This window comes from Spea bombifrons, chromosome 4 (genome assembly GCF_027358695.1).
Source record: "Spea bombifrons isolate aSpeBom1 chromosome 4, aSpeBom1.2.pri, whole genome shotgun sequence".
Lineage (NCBI taxonomy): Eukaryota > Metazoa > Chordata > Amphibia > Anura > Pelobatidae > Spea > Spea bombifrons.
The window spans coordinates 105,499,761-105,516,263 of record NC_071090.1 but is presented as its reverse complement, the minus strand read 5'-3'; the positions used below and the strand labels follow the sequence as shown (position 1 = coordinate 105,516,263).

The following is a 16,503-nucleotide window of genomic DNA, read 5'->3' as shown; positions in this document are numbered from 1 at the left end:
GCTGATGGCTGGGCGGGGAAAGCCGTCGCGTGCTGCTGATGGCTGGGCGGGGAAAGCCGTCGCGTGCTGCTGATGGCTGGGCGGGGAAAGCCGTCGCGTGCTGCTGTTTGCTGGGCGGGAAAGCCAATCGTGTGCTTTTCTGTGCGCGCGGATCTCGTGAGGCAGTAACAATTCAAATACAGCTAATAACCGTCTCACAGGGCAGTTACCTCGTTGGGAATACCGAAATACCCCGCAGCGGTTATACTGATACCAACCTCCAAATGGTAGCATTAGAGTTCAGTTTTCCTGTCACAAAAACAGAGGAATATTATACAGACTCCAGAGAGGTGAGGTATATGTTTATAAAGAAGGTTGTCCATCTACTATTTAATTGTACTGCCCTGCGGTGTTTGTTTGTCACACACACACACATTATATGTATATGTACAGAAAGCACAGCAATTAATAAAGTAGTTGTACAGCTTTCTAGTCATAGTGGGGCAGATTGTGTGTACCACTATGACCGTATAACTACTTATATTGTATTTATGTGGAGTATAGGAATCTAAATCAAATCAATGTTTGGTGTGATGACCCTTTGCCTTCAAAACAGCATCAGTTCTTCTAGGTACAGTTGGACAAGGTCAGGGATCTTGCAGGCGTATAGCTAGGTTTGATTAAACATGTATACCAAACAGGCGCTAATGATCATCAATTTAATGTGTAGGTTGAAACCAAATCATTAAATGAAGCAGAAAATGCTGGGTTGGAGGAATAAAACCGAGCGAGGAACATCCAAATTCACTGACAAGATGAGATTGAAGAAGACAATGGCAGGTCAGTGATAAATTGTACAAAATTCAACACCTAATAAATATATTTTAAATTATTTTTATCAGGTTATACAAAAGAAATATGTGTGAATGAATCCTTATTGAAATATAACGGGAGACTTAAACTTTACAAACTGTGCAAAAGTTTCCATGGTAACACCCTGGCCTTTTGAATCTATGATATCAAGGACGGTAGCCCAGAACTGCCAAGTTGTTCTGATTTTATTTTAATACCTGTTGAAAAGTGGTGTGGGAAGTAGTTTACCCATATTTAGTAAAGGGTAGCACTTATATCTGGGCAATTTTTACACCATCTTCGTGTTATTTAAATTATAGGCATAATAGTAGAATATAGAGCACTTCGCCAACAGGAGGTGCTGGCAGTAATATTTTAAAATAAAGTTTCTGCCTTGTATGTAGAATACATGAAAAGATGACACGTCTGCGGCCAACTCAGGAGAGTGCTACAGAAGCCTGGGTGCATAAAAGCTAATAATGAGCACATGGGAGGGGTGGATCTGGCCAATACTGGGACAAAATGTTCTTTTTTTGAAATTCGAGTTGGATGTGAAAATTGAAAATGGTCCAAGGGAAGTCAAACACGAGGGCTTGAGACAGACTCATTTTCCATATAAAATCTCAAATAAACCACTACAAAAAAGCCCAGAAATGATACAGAATATGCTGAAGTATGGGGAGTATGGGGAAATTCCAGCTTTTACTTTCCCTATTACTTTTCTGCATTGGAACATGTTTTAAGAAATACCACGTAGATAGAAACAAGTAAAACTCATCAAATTATAATTTCAATTTGCCTTTTTACTTTGAATTTCTCTCGCTGGTTTTCCCCTGTGATACGTTGTTACAGCATCCAGTTATACAAACTGCAGCAGAACCGCTGCACGTGGACCCACAATCTGGGAAAATCCCAAAATCCAAACCTTGCGCATGTTCCAATTCTGACACTATAATGCTCTAAATAATCCGCCAAACCAATGCAGATTGGACCTAGCTGTACTCTGGGGACGTTGCCGAGTGTAAGGTTTTTTGTATTTGCACATCTGAAAACTTGAAAAAATGTATGTGAAAACCTCCTTTTTTTGTCTGCCAAATTTGGAAGATGTTAAATGTGAACACTCCAGTATGAACCATGCCACTATGCCAGTCGTTAGATACCATGTGTTGGTTTATTTAATATATAAATATATATATATATCTTTATGCATGCTATATGATCAAACGTATGCGGACACCTGACCATAGCACTTATATTCCAAAACCAATAGATGGAGTTTCCCCCCCGTCCCCTTTGCAGCTATAACAGCTTCCACTGGTCTGGGGAGACTTTGCACAAGATTTTGGAGATATTCAGCCAAAAGAGTGTTTGTGAGGTCTGGCACTGATGTTGGACACGAAGGTCCAGCTCGCAATTGGCGTTCCAGTTCATCCCAAAGGTGTTCAGTGGGTATTGGTCATGGCTCTGTGCAGCCACCCGAGTTCCTCCTCACTAAACTCCTCAAACCTTTGGACAGTGCTTTGTGTGTAGGGGCACAGCCATGCCTTCCCCAATCTGGTGCCACATAGTTGGAAGCACACAATTGTCTAAAATATCTTTGTATGGTGTAGCATTAACATTACCCTTCATTGGAATTAAGGGGCGCAAACCATAAAAAACAGCCCCAGACCACTACCCCAAACTTTACAGGAGGCACTATGTATTTCAGTAGGTGATGGTCTCCTGGCACCAGCCGAAGCCTGGTATTAATTGGGATCTTCAGCTGGCTTCATGTAGCTCCCAACACACAGTGATTGTGCCTGTTTGGAACTCTAGTGCCAATGTTTATCGATGGAGATTGCTGCCTATGTGCTAATTTTATATACCTGTTAGCAATGGGTGTGGCTATACGTTGAGTTCCACCATCTTGGTATGGAATAAGTGGCATAAAATAAGCCATTTTATACTCATAGACATGTTTAGTTTTCAAAAAGATATGCTGATATAGAGACCAGGTAGCCGATGGAATTAGTATGTTACTAGAAGGTACATAACAGTGTATATATATGTTTATACGTTTCCTCATTCCCGGCTGCCAGGTACTCCTTGTATAGAAAGAAAGCAACACAGATCTTTATTTTCAGGAAATGATTTTTATTTCACATACACATAATAATAGCCATCCAATGGGGAAGCATAGGGAAGAGTTGGAAATGGGGCAGGGAGAATCTGATGCGATCCGGGTACGAAGAACGATTAAAAAACGTATCAAAAAAATAAAACTGATAATATCTCAAGCAGGGAAAAATACATTTGAGAAGTGGTGGAAAGAGAAAGAAGAACTGAAAGGGTTGGGAAGACAGAAGAAAGAGTAATGAGAAAGGGGTAAGGTTTGAAGAGGAGGACAGAGCCTTTGGGGAAAATCGGGAATAAAAAGAGGATGGAGCAAAAATGAAAGATGAACGATTATACAAGTGAGAGGCACAGAGAAGGGTGAGGAAAGCTCAGTAATATGGACACGGGTAGCGTATAAGGGGGGTTACGTAGATTGAGGAAATCGTAGAGTAAGACAATAGGGTAAAGTGGAGGGGGGAGAGAAGGGGTGCTATACTGACAGGCATTCCATTTAAACATTCGGTAGAGAGCAGTGGAACATACACAGTGGTAATATGTAGAAAAAGTAGGGAAAGAGTATGGGGATTGAAAAGGGGCCAAATACCAAATGAGGGAGATACGAGGGATTTCCATTCTGGATATGCAATGTAATGATATATTTATAGATATATATATATACGCTGCCTTTCTTATGAGCTACAAGAAACTTGTACCTTCTGCGGGAGGGGACAGAGAGCTGTTGCAGGCCTTTGTAGCAGGAGCTGCATTTGAAGTGTTTGCCAGAAATTTCTTGATATAACCATTTGCCCAATCTTGGTAAACCCCCCACTTATTAAATCACAATAGGAAACACATAATGCATGATACAGAGCTACCTTTTAATAATACTGTATCAAATTACTTTTACTGTATAAATCCCAAACCACAGGAAAAACTCATGGTAATTAACATAACTTATTGCTTCTGGGGCAGGACCCATTCGTGTTTCTTAGATTCTTAAATTCCCAGCTCCTCCTCACATATCCAGTACGCAAAATTATAGAAAGGCACTATTCAGGCTGGTATAAAATTGAAGCTCCTTACCATCTTGCTGGGAGAATTCAGAGATAACTAGCAATAAGGGAAATATCCTCAAAATACGTTTCATTAGGCCTAGAACCAAACAAATGATCTGAATAATGTTCTACTAAAAAAACTCCCATTGTTCCCAGTAATTTGAAGAAAATGCGCAGAGGCAGAGATAAAATGAATAGCGGTGGCAATAACCACCCCACTCCTCCAAAGGCCGCACAATAACTTTCTGCCTCTCCAAGGACCCCACGCTACTCACACACCCTAAAATCCTCTAAAAGTGGGAGAACTGAATGTAAAAAAAGTGCATCGATGCTTTAAAAGTTGGTTTCCAGACAATTTCACTGAAATAAAAGCAAAGCACCAAAGGGATGAGTTATTTTTGCTTTTAGATCCCAAAATCTTACATCCACTCATTAAAGATATAGGTTAATCAGCAGCACATAATGTAACTCTTCCAGCACTTCCCAAAACAAAGTATATGAGAGGATTATTCATAAAGGTGCAAAAGAAAAAAGGACCCCCCCCTCGAAATAAGATATCCAACATGATCTAAAATTATGGAATTAATAGTCAGATTTACAATTAGTGGGCAAAAATATGAAAATACTTTCATATCGTGTTAAAGGGCAACTCTGCAGCAGAATTTTGTATGTAGAAGTAAGCCATCATGGGATGTATGTGCAAAAACTTTCCCTCTTTAACAAAAAAATGGATATTTTACATTTGCCCGGAACCCTTCTTATTTCGTGTGTTTACACATGCAATAGAAAACATTTAACATTGATTTCTGGCAATAAAACACGGCAACTCTGCCCGCACCGGTCGCTGAAGGCCGGTTATGACGCATTGCCGCGTTTTAAAGATGCAGAATTTAGATCACGACGTATATACTCAACTTTATACCTTTTACTATGCAATAATTATAAATGGAACATTATGCAATACTAGCGCGTAAGTAACGTATATAACTCTTATTTCCTATAAATGTGTAACATAAATAGGGAGAAAGTCATTAAAATCATGTGGCGCTGATAGTTTTGCACCAGTGCTACTGTTGCACAAAAAAAAGACTAAATCCCTTGATAAAATGAAGATGCTGAATTATATCCTCTAATATAACAGCAGGAGATGAATACATTATAATTTGATTTGTTGTTTTTTTTATACTTAGGAATGTTTTGCAGAATTCTGCTTATATGATTTATCTTTGAGTTATGCATTTAAAAAAAAAAAAAAAGATTTTTTTTTACTGTAAAGAAACTTTGCGTGGATATCGAATTAATTTCAAATCAGCTGCTTTTACTTTTTTTTTAAATGTTTCAAGCAACGGTTTTCTTTTTTTTTTTCTTTTTTCTTTTTTTTTTTGAGCATTTGTAAAATAGTGCAATGGGGGAAAAACAGATACTAAACACAGAAACTCTAAAAACAAATAATTCAAATCTTTTAGTGCAAGAAAAAAAAATCCAAAAAAAGTTAACGTCTGAAGACAGACAAAGCTCCCATTTTTTTTTTTAGAGTCCGCTGGGAAATTTCAGGACTGAGAAACGAAACCAAAAAAAAATCTGTATTAAAAAAAATAGAAATGTATTCTGTGCATTTAAATATTATCCTTAAAAACGTTCTAAGCTAATTTTAAATCATTGCACTTAAGTTGTCATTGTTTCTTGCCTATAGGCCCAATGCAAAATTGTTTGTTTTTTTTATACTTTTTTGGAATATGTATAATGTTATAAAAGGCTAATTATTTTAAGATTTAATATTTTTTTTTTTTGCTAAATGAAACATAAATGACTGAAAGTAAGAGATGGAAGTTTTGTGGGATTCTCCTGCTTCGAATGAAACCTCTTTTACAAACCACCCAAAAGAATTGTGACATTTTCTAGGGTATACAGTCAACTTTTACATAATTTTGCCCCCCCTGTGGTTATAAAACAAGATATCCGTGTCCAATAGCTTCTTCCGGTATGTATCAGCATGTCACATGTACCAGGAGGGACATACATCCCATACCTCTCTCCTGACCGTCACTAAGTCATCCTCCGACACGAGGCACAGACATTGTGACCTGTAGCTTATTCCTGTGTCTCTATACAGGTGGATTCTTGGAGGAAAGCGGAGGGCGGTGACACGGGAACAAGCACTGAAAAAAACACAAGGTGGCTGGGGTGGGAAGTGTGGGGTAGTTGGGGAGTGGCATTATCCCTTCTCCGCCAGAGGGTTGTTAAGCAACTCAGACGTTTAAAAAGTTCTCCCCAGAAGGTTTTCTTTTTCTTCCTATTGTAGATATTATGAGGAGAGTTCTGTTATTCCAGACGTGTTGAAGGTGTCCACTTGTAGTCTCCTGTCGGGTGTTGGCGTGTGGAGGGCGGGGGGGGGGGGTCTGTGTCAAGAATCTTTGTTCCTTCCGCTCGCAGATTTGCAGCTTGGCGGTAATGTAGTATCAAAGGAACCAGGACTGAAAGAGACAAACACGAGGGAGGGGGGTGAAGCAGATATAAAAATAGGTGGGAAGAGAAGAAAGTTGCTCTCAAGTCAAGTCACATATATTTTTAACTTTTTAATTTCTAAGCCAGCCGCACTACTCTGTTATGAGCTCTGTGCCCTTATGTTACTGTAATGCAGTTCTGCGGTGCCCTGTTGTGCGTAACACATGTCGTAACACACTGTCTGAACGGCAGTTTGCATTCCACTCGCAATACAGAATAGGATTGTACCATGCTGGCTGCTGAAACAAAGATGGGGAAATGATACGGTAGCCACTTAATCGCCCGAATTCCATCTGCAATCAAATCACTTCTTCCCCGGACAGTAGGTGGCAGTGTCCCCTAATCATAGAATCTCTCCTAGAATATTAAGATTTACTGCTGATAAGTAGTAGGGCACCGTGACAGTAAATAATCATGCCACGCTGTTCCCTTCTTTCTTAACCAGTAATCGGCCTGACATGACCCAGCGCATAGCCATTCAGTCTTTATTTGTAAGGGAAGCATCATAATATTACAGATTATGAGACAAGACCTGAGTGCAACGCTTTTGGTGATTTAGCTGAACCTAAACGTTGTTAACGGATACAGTGAATCAAACAAGAATCATTTTTACTGCCTGCAATGCAAATATATGTGCCAGGAACCAGTTGTAACAAGTACTGTTGTGTTCTTGTAAAATGAATTAGGTATTCAAAACAATTATGATTCATAAAGTTATTATATTTAGAAAGCTAAGCCGCAAACCATTTTGGAACCCACATTATGCAACACCAGATTTCCCACTCAATTGTCTTAACAATGAGCCATAATCTTAAATAATAATACATCTGTCAGATAACATAAAGTAAAACCCTGCACATATCTACATATTCACGGGCGGCTTAGACCAAAACATGCTTTTGGACACGTTTATAAATAATAAGCACCATTCTTAAGGAGTAAACGTTTCTTTCACTAATTGTGGTAATATATTAGGAAGGAAGCATATTTTGTTCAGATAAATGTCTGTAGATGTATGGGATATCTCTTAAGTGAGTACATAAACCTCCCAGCATTCTAGGTGTCTAAACTGGAAGAGCTGTGATGGGGTAACTGGCAGAGCTGTGATGGGGTAACTGGCAGAGCTGTGTTGGGTTGTGTGGCTATAGTCGGGGGAGGGGCAAGGTCAGAAGTACGACCCCCACCATACTCAAAGAGCCACATTGCATGCTCAGGTATAGAGCATCACAGGCAAAAGAACCCACATAACTGCATAGCACTGGTAGCCCTAGATAGGAATAGAGCTTAAATGCATGAAGATACAAAAAACATACTACCGTGTTTCCCCGATAGTAAGACACCCCCGATTGTAAGACGTATCGGGAGTTTCAGAGGGGTCGGCTAATATAAGCCGTACCCCGAAAGTAAGACATATGTCTTACTTTCGGGGAAACACGGGGGATTTGCCGGGTCCGCCACTCTAAGGGGCCGGGAAGTCCCCACCAAGGCCGGCCTTACGTGTCTGCGGCCGCACAGGATTTAAATTAAAACATCGGGGTTTTTTTTTAACTTTATTTAACATCCTCCATGTTAAATAAAGTTAAAAAAAACTTTATTTAACATGGAGGATGTTAAATAAAGTTTTTTTAACTTTATTTAACATGGAGGATGTTAAATAAAGTTGAAAAAACCCCCCGATGTTTTTATTTAAACCCTGTGCGGCCGCAGACCCCTAAGGCCGGCCCCTTAGAGCAGGGCCGACCTTTGGGGTGTGCGACCGCACAGGGCGCCACACTCCAGGGGGTGCCAACCTGCGGCACCCGGCACCCCTCCAGAGACGGACAGTAATGTCCGCCGCTGGAGGAGCAGGCTCGCAAGGGAGCGGTATCGGAGGTCTTTAACAGACCTCCGGCTCCCTTGAGTGATTTTAAGCCGGGTTCAACCCGGCTTAAAATCACTCAAGGGAGCCGGAGGTCTGTTAATGACCTCCGATACCGCTCCCTTGTGATCTGCGCGGCAACAGCTGTTGTGCGCCGGGGTTTCTTGTCAGATCCCGGCGCACAACACTGAAGCCGCGCCCACCGCTGTCCGTGCCCTCTGACCCGGAAGGAGACAAGAACTGAAGAAGAGGAGCGAAGAGGAGGAAAAGAAGCTGAAAGAAGAAAGGAAAGGTAAGAAAGCATTAAGTGAGAGTGGATTGGTGTATATGTGTGTGGATTGGTGTATATGTGTGTGTGGATTGGTGTATATGTGTGTGTGGATTGGTGTATATGTGTGTGTGGATTGGTGTATATGTGTGTGTGGATTGGTGTATATGTGTGTGGATTGGTATATGTGTGTGGATTAGTGTATATGTGTGTGGATTGGTGTATATGTGTGTGTGGATTGGTGTATATGTGTGTGTGGATTGGTGTATATGTGTGTGTGGATTGGTGTATATGTGTGTGTGGATTGGTGTATATGTGTGTGTGGATTGGTGTATATGTGTGTGTGGATTGGTGTATATGTGTGTGGATTGGTGTATATGTGTGTGGATTGGTATATGTGTGTGGATTAGTGTATATGTGTGTGGATTGGTATATGTGTGTGGATTAGTGTATATGTGTGTGGATTGGTGTATATGTGTGTGGATTGGTGTATATGTGTGTGGATTGGTATATGTGTGTGGATTAGTGTATATGTGTGTGGATTGGTGTATATGTGTGTGGATTGGTGTATATGTGTGTGGATTGGTATATGTGTGTGGATTGGTATATGTGTGTGGATTGGTGTATATGTGTGTGTGGATTGGTGTATATGTGTGTGGATTGGTATATGTGTGTGGATTAGTGTATATGTGTGTGGATTGGTGTATATGTGTGTGTGGATTGGTGTATATGTGTGTGTGGATTGGTGTATATGTGTGTGTGGATTGGTGTATATGTGTGTGTGGATTGGTGTATATGTGTGTGTGGATTGGTGTATATGTGTGTGTGGATTGGTGTATATGTGTGTGGATTGGTGTATATGTGTGTGGATTGGTATATGTGTGTGGATTGGTATATGTGTGTGGATTAGTGTATATGTGTGTGGATTGGTATATGTGTGTGGATTAGTGTATATGTGTGTGGATTGGTGTATATGTGTGTGGATTGGTGTATATGTGTGTGGATTGGTATATGTGTGTGGATTGGTATATGTGTGTGGATTAGTGTATATGTGTGTGGATTGGTGTATGTGTGTGTGGATTGGTGTATGTGTGTGGATTAGTGTATATGTGTGTGGATTGGTATATGTGTGTGGATTAGTGTATATGTGTGTGGATTGGTGTATATGTGTGTGGATTGGTATATGTGTGTGGATTAGTGTATATGTGTGTGGATTGGTATACGTGTGGATTGGTAGGTGTGTTGATTGGTAAGTGTGTGAGAGTGATGGGTGTTATGCTGTACCATTTCCAATGTCTTTTTCATGATCTAATTATGCTCTAAAAGTACATCATAACTCCCATCACTCTCAATTTTTTCCCAATATAAGACATACCCCGAAAGTAAGACATAGTGGGGCTTTTAGGGATAAAAAGAAAGTAAGACACTGTCTTACTTTCGGGGAAACACGGTACAATTCTATAAAACTTAAGAGGAATTTGTGTATATTTAATGGGTTTTAAGTTCTGGATGCATAAATACATTTGCATATTTTGTTTTTACAGCATTACTTATTATATGCTGTGTTCTTCAATGGATAAGCTGACTACTTCATGGACATTATTGGCTCCGTTGACATACAGCTAACAGGGATCTCAATTAAATAGGCCAGTGATCAGGAATCGTATGGTATAGAAATTCCCCGCCTGGTTTAAAATAGAGCTTGACATGGGTCCTGTCCTACTCTGGTTTAATTAAAGATGTCATTATGTTACAGCTTCATTTTCAGGTGTCAGAGGGGTTAATCTTTGTAGAGATTGTAGTAAAATGCAGGAGGCTGAGAAGTTTTTACACCTCCTGTGCTTGGGAAGGGGGGAGCAGGGAGTGTTTATAGTGGGGAGGGGGCAGTGCCCCCATTGTTGTGGAAGTGACATCATGTCTGGTTGTTAGGGGATACCAGACAGGTTTATACGTGACATCTTTAATTAGGGGGATCCCATATTTGAGCCCCCCTCTTATACTATGTTTCCCTGCTTCTTTTTACGTAAAACATGTAACTAGGCCTGTGTAAGATTTAGCTGTTGTAACTAGTAGAGGACTAGCAACAGCCACATGTGAGAACTTTAGATCTGTGAATAGAAGTGTTTGGCTTAAGTGATTCTGCTTATTAATATCAAACAGGTAAAACGTGATTATACTGACATATATAAAAGCTAAATCTTACACAGGCCTAATTACATCCCTATTAGTAGTATTCAGTAGTTGGATATACTCTAGTTGTTTTTAAGACAATAAAGACCGCTAGCCTGCAATAGAATATTAGGCATGATACAAAGGCAATAAGGCACCCAGAAGCCAAATTACTATAATAAGATGTTACAGGGGTAATAAGGCACTCAGGGTTACTGTAATAAGATGTTACAGGGGTAATAAGGCACTCAGGGTTACTGTAATAAGATGTTACAGGGGTAATAAGGCACTCAGGGTTACTGTAATAAGATGCTGCTGTGGTACTACCTACTATTAGATTATAGTAGTCATGGCCATGAAGCAGGTTTCCCTGTATGTTAATGCAGCGCTGCGTTATAAGCGCCTGTTCCCCAGTAAAAGGGAGTAACTGGTATCGGGGATCGTGCAGCTGTTGGGACGGATGAGCGGCAGAGCCGTTTACAGATTAGAGAGCTCAGTGTGGAATCGGGAACATCGCTGACCGCTGCGTTACTAGAAGTGCTTTCTTACAGAGTAAACGTTATCACGTCTATTAAAACGCATTAGACGCTGTTTTAATTATTATAATGCGCTTTGTTACAAATTAGTTGCTGCTTTATGTGCTTCTAAAGTGAACCGTACGAAACACGGGTTTATGGTAGGGAATTCTTTCATGCCAAGAGCTCTGTTTTATTTTTCTTATCTTGTACACATAATTCAACGGGATAAAACCCAGGGACAAGATGGGAAAGAATGAGTCTCGCTTACTGTTGCTAGGACCATGTGCTAATTAATTCCCACATCCAGTAATGATTGTGCGCACAGCACTTTGCTGGCTTTGGTACAAAGAGCCTGCGCGGTCACTTCTCTATGTATTGTCACACACTATGCCGTATATTATTTAACCTCTCGAAGCTGCTGTCGTGTCCGACATTCTCAAATCTCTTATTTTGAGCTTGTGTTAAGAAAGTTGTGTAAATATTAGGCAAATGAATATAAGAGATTGTGCAGAAGTCCAGTGCATGTGAATATAGAAATGTTTGCAGTGCACCCATTTTAGCCTCTTATTTGAAAAAAAAAAAAAAGTTGTCAAGGTATTTTTGATAGATTGTCGGCTTGTGAGCCGGGCCCTCTTTACCTAATTTATCCCCACGTCTGAGTCAGTTCTACTTCGTTCAGACCCTTTGAATGTGTGGAGAAACTGTTAACTCTCTATAAATACTTAAAAAGATATTAATAATAATGTGCAAAAAAATGATCGACAGACCTGTTTCAGGCTGCAAGATTTATTAAAAATAATTTCAGTAAGTGAATGATAGTTTAAGGGTGATTTTTTTTTTTAGTTTTAGTGAATTAGCGAATGTTCATGCCGCTAAAAAAAAAAAAGTGGTGTACTTGTCCAAGCATTTTAGTAAAGTGACCTCTGGCTTAATACATGACTCTTCTGCGGAGGCTCTTACACTTGTAAGTGATATATCTGATTTAAAGACAACGCAGTATTGTATTGGGCTTAATATTGTGCCACTCTGTGAACACTATTTATCAAACCAACATTGTCAGTTCTGATTCAGAGTGCTGAAAGCAGAGCAATCACTATTAATGGTTTCACTGATTGCACCAACGTCAGCATTTTACCCCAGAACTGCTACAGTTTAATGCTACCTTAATGCTAACGTGAAGCCTTCCCTGTTCCGGCAGCGTGTCACTTCCTGCAAACAAAACGTACTTCCTGTACTAACAAAATGTAAGAACTAATTAAGGTCAAACCTTTATTGGGCATTTCTTATCCCATCGTATAACTGCTTCTGCAGATGGAACCGGTATTAATCTGTCACACGTACTTGAATAGCTGTCCATAGATTGTAATGGGGAAAATGAGATAGAAATAGTATTTTATCCCAGTTAATGAATCCGGGCCAATATATCTCTATTCTTATCTCATTTTCCCATCGCCATCTGTGAGGAATGACGTTAAATTACTTCTCGTTTTTTTTTCTCTGGCATTGAATTCAGCCCGCTGCGTTCTGTTACTATTACAAACGTAAAAAATAAATGCGGCTACCGTGGATTTGGGATCCCGAAGCTAAACTTACAACGAAGCTACAGATTAAAAGAGTGCCACAGTACGGAGGAGGGAAGAAGTCTGACTTACTTGAGACTGCTGGGGGAGGTTCAGAAAGTTGCTGTCTCGTGATCCAATTGTGACAAACCTGTTGGACCCGGCGGGGGGAGGCGCTGAGAATGCTACACAACAACACACAACAGCAACACAACACGATGATGTATGACGGAAACAGTGACATTTATCAAAGACCGCACGTTTAAACAACACGGTAACAGCATGCAATAGAATGATATACACGTCAAGATCAAAATAACGACATGGAAAACGAACATGGATGACAGATGTTGCACATAAATACGCAACACAGTACACAACGATGGGCACATTGTAACACACACACAAAATAAAAGAACAAAACACATGGGGAAAAGAAAGAGAAGAGAGATAAGCAATCAAACACAAAACTAATACAACACACTTTCCTTCACAAACACACATATCTAAACACACATTGGACACGCGTGTGTACTGTCTGTTAGATGCACCTTAATAATCACTCTTATGTGTAAAACATTTCTTTACATGTTCATTGCCAAAAAATGAAAATCCAATATATATGTAATTAATATCATGTTTTTGTCATTGAACACATAACCGGGGTCATTGTTTGGGAGTGCTTGGCTTGTTAATGAACAACTCGTCTCTTTTTACCTGCGCTTACCACTATTTCAATAAATTCTCTAGCTCATTCTTTTGTATAATTAGTGTTTAAAATATAGACATTTGTGAGGCAAAACTAGATACATGTTGTATATTTATATATACAGATTTTCATTCAGCCTGTAGTGATCTAGTTCTGTCCTAGTCTCTGACTATGCGATGTGGCCGTTCTCGGGTTAGCGTTCTTTGTTTTGTCCGTGTCAGCGTGTTGCTCACCCTAACGGGCAGACAGATCATGTCAAAGGTCTTACTGACCCAAAACACTGATATGTTTTGGCATTGGATGGGTGAATTATAGCATGTCACGGGTATATATCATGTTCTATCGAGTACTGCAGGTTATGTGCTGGATGCTGTGCCGGGCACTCCTCACACACTATTATTGTTGTCTTATGGAGGAGGAATCCAGCCTCTAGGAGTCATCTGTAATATTTTACTTTTAGGAGTAGGGGAGTCGCCTGTTTCATTGCTCCATCCTATAGAAAGCTGTCACGGAGCTAATCTTATACTTGTCGCTGTTTTCCTGGTCTTACATATATCTGATACTCGCAATACCCTGAAATGGTTTATTCTAGCTTACTAAGTAGACATCACCTCAAATATTTTTAGCATTTCATATATGGTTAAAACCAAGGCCTCTCCAGTCAATCGAATGCAAATAGGATATTGCCTCCCGGGGACTAAATGAAAAATAAATGTTGCTCATCGGTAGGTTTATTGCATCAAGCAATGCAATCATACATTATTATTCTTAAGGTTATAGATTGTCAGCTCTTCTGGCCTCATGGTTGTTCCTTGTTTCCTGGCCTCAACATTCCAAAGCGATTGTTTCTTATGCTATTATTATTATTATTATTATTATTATCGGCTTACTCCTAGATCAGGGCTTTCAATCTTCCCTGAGCTGCGTCGGCCGGGGGAATCTCATGGTAAATTGTTTTTCGTACTGGATTTGTTTGCAAGATTTTGATTTGAAATAAGGCAAGGGTTTTTTTTAATTATGATTCTAACACTGAGCTCATATTAACTGCTGTTTAAAAACACTCGGTGCAATCAAAATGCCAATTTATAACACACAGGATTCCTGGTCACAAACAATAAGAGCTGCTAAGGTATCAGCATCGTGGAAACGTTGGATGAGAACAGTAATTAACATCTAATGGATGATCATTTCACTTCTTTTGAAGTTACACTAACTGTTATTTGGCTCTTTCTCTACGTAGAAGAGGAAAAATATTCTTTTTTTTAATTTTTGGGTTTGAAAGAGGTATATTGTTTAATGTATTCATCCTAATACGCGTTTTCTGCATATAATATACTCATTCTTTCTAAACAACCTGCATATTAGTCCTATAAGATTATTTTACTGTCGTTTTGTTACCAAATACTTTTCTGCCACTGCTTGTTTTCAAACGTCTCAATTTTCTTTCCAACTCTTAACTCCTCTTTTTATTCGCTTGTTTATTAATTTTCTTATTCTGAAATCCTTGTTTGTTTTGTGCTAATGGCATTATTAACCTCCCTTTATCTTTCTCTCTCCCCCTCTGCTCTTTTTATTCTTTTCACGTCACACGCTAAGGCGGGATGGAGAGGCTGGGTTGACCTATATTGACTGGGAGGATCGGGGTGATTAATGTCACTTACAGGGCGATGCTGGTGCAGAAAGTCCTCCTTCTGGGACAGAGGTGTTGCTGGTGACAGGTTTTGTGTCTGGCAGGGGAAGGGGGACAGGCCTGGCCACAGGTGCGGGGGGTGGCAGCAAAAAGGAACCCGACATTTTCCCCTGGGCCCCGCTGCTGGGCTGCGGACAACATAAATAACAAAACGAGAGTAAATGGAGCTCAGAACAGCCCCTCGCCCGCACATAACCTAGCCTTTTTTTTTTTTTGCCCAAAAACCGTGGCAAAGAAAAAAAATGTAAAATATAAATGTTTAAAAATTAAAAAAAAAAACTTAAATAATTTTCCTAAAGTAGTTTTTAGAAATTAATGAAATCATGGAAAATGAAAAACTTATTAAGATAGAAAAATGATACTTTTTGAATAACATAAAAATATTAAAATCAGTTAGATTAATTATATAGATCAATTAAAATAGTCTAAAGGGGTGAAAAACTGTAAATGTGTTTTCAATTTTAAATTAGTTTGAAGTAAAAAAAAAATATTAAGAATGTAACAAAAAAATTACAAAACATGTGGGAAAAATACTTTCTGAGCAAAATTAAAATCTAAATTGTAATTTAAAAAAATGAAAAAAGTGAAAATGAAAACAGAGCAGCAGCAACATCACTTGGGTGGCCTGGACAGAAGAGCTGACAATCGAGTTAATGGAAAATTATACTGGTTAGGGGATACTTTAAGAAACCGTTATATCTAAAAGTTATAAATGTGGAATAGTAATGGATTTTACACAATGAATAAACATGTGAAAAGATAATAGCGGCAAAGGCGTTACAGAGAAAACTATAAAGATCTTTCTCTTTTCCCTAATCGGTTTGCTGATGTATGGATACGATATATATATATTTTTCCCCTCGTTATTTTAGCCTCTGCATCTCTAGTGTTGTGAATGCATCCAGCAATTAGGAATGATGCGTTCGCAATCCGCGTGCGTTTGATGATAAAACGAATTTTATCCCAAAAGTGTTACGGTGTAAAAACTTTTACACATAGAATAACAATCTGACGAATTTACCAGACAATGGCAATTCCGTGATCTGGAACTACATGTTACAAATCCTTCTCCTATCAAATAAACTGGAGATAATACATGAAGTTTTGGGTTTTTTTTAACTGGAGTATCGAAGCGATGAGTTTATTTACTAAACGACAAATGCAAACGAGGCTAAATGAATCTTTCATTCTAACTGTTCATTGACGGGAATGGAGGTGAGAGGAACATTGTGTGTGTGTGCATGTAC

At 39.4% G+C, this 16,503-nt stretch overlaps 1 protein-coding gene across 1 annotated transcript in view; it reads right to left on the bottom strand.

Moving 5' to 3' along the window:
• Positions 1-5,689: 5,689 nt before the first annotated feature.
• The window catches only part of NFIX (nuclear factor I X), an 84,153-nt gene continuing 73,339 nt past the window's right edge, over positions 5,690-16,503 (bottom strand). The window contains exons 10-12 of the mRNA XM_053464681.1: positions 15,228-15,384; positions 12,951-13,042; positions 5,690-6,454 (exon numbers count right to left, since the gene is read on the bottom strand). Coding sequence (XP_053320656.1) covers positions 6,440-6,454; positions 12,951-13,042; positions 15,228-15,384 — 264 coding nt within the window. The 3' untranslated portion in view covers positions 5,690-6,439. The remainder of the gene's footprint in view (positions 6,455-12,950; positions 13,043-15,227; positions 15,385-16,503) is intronic.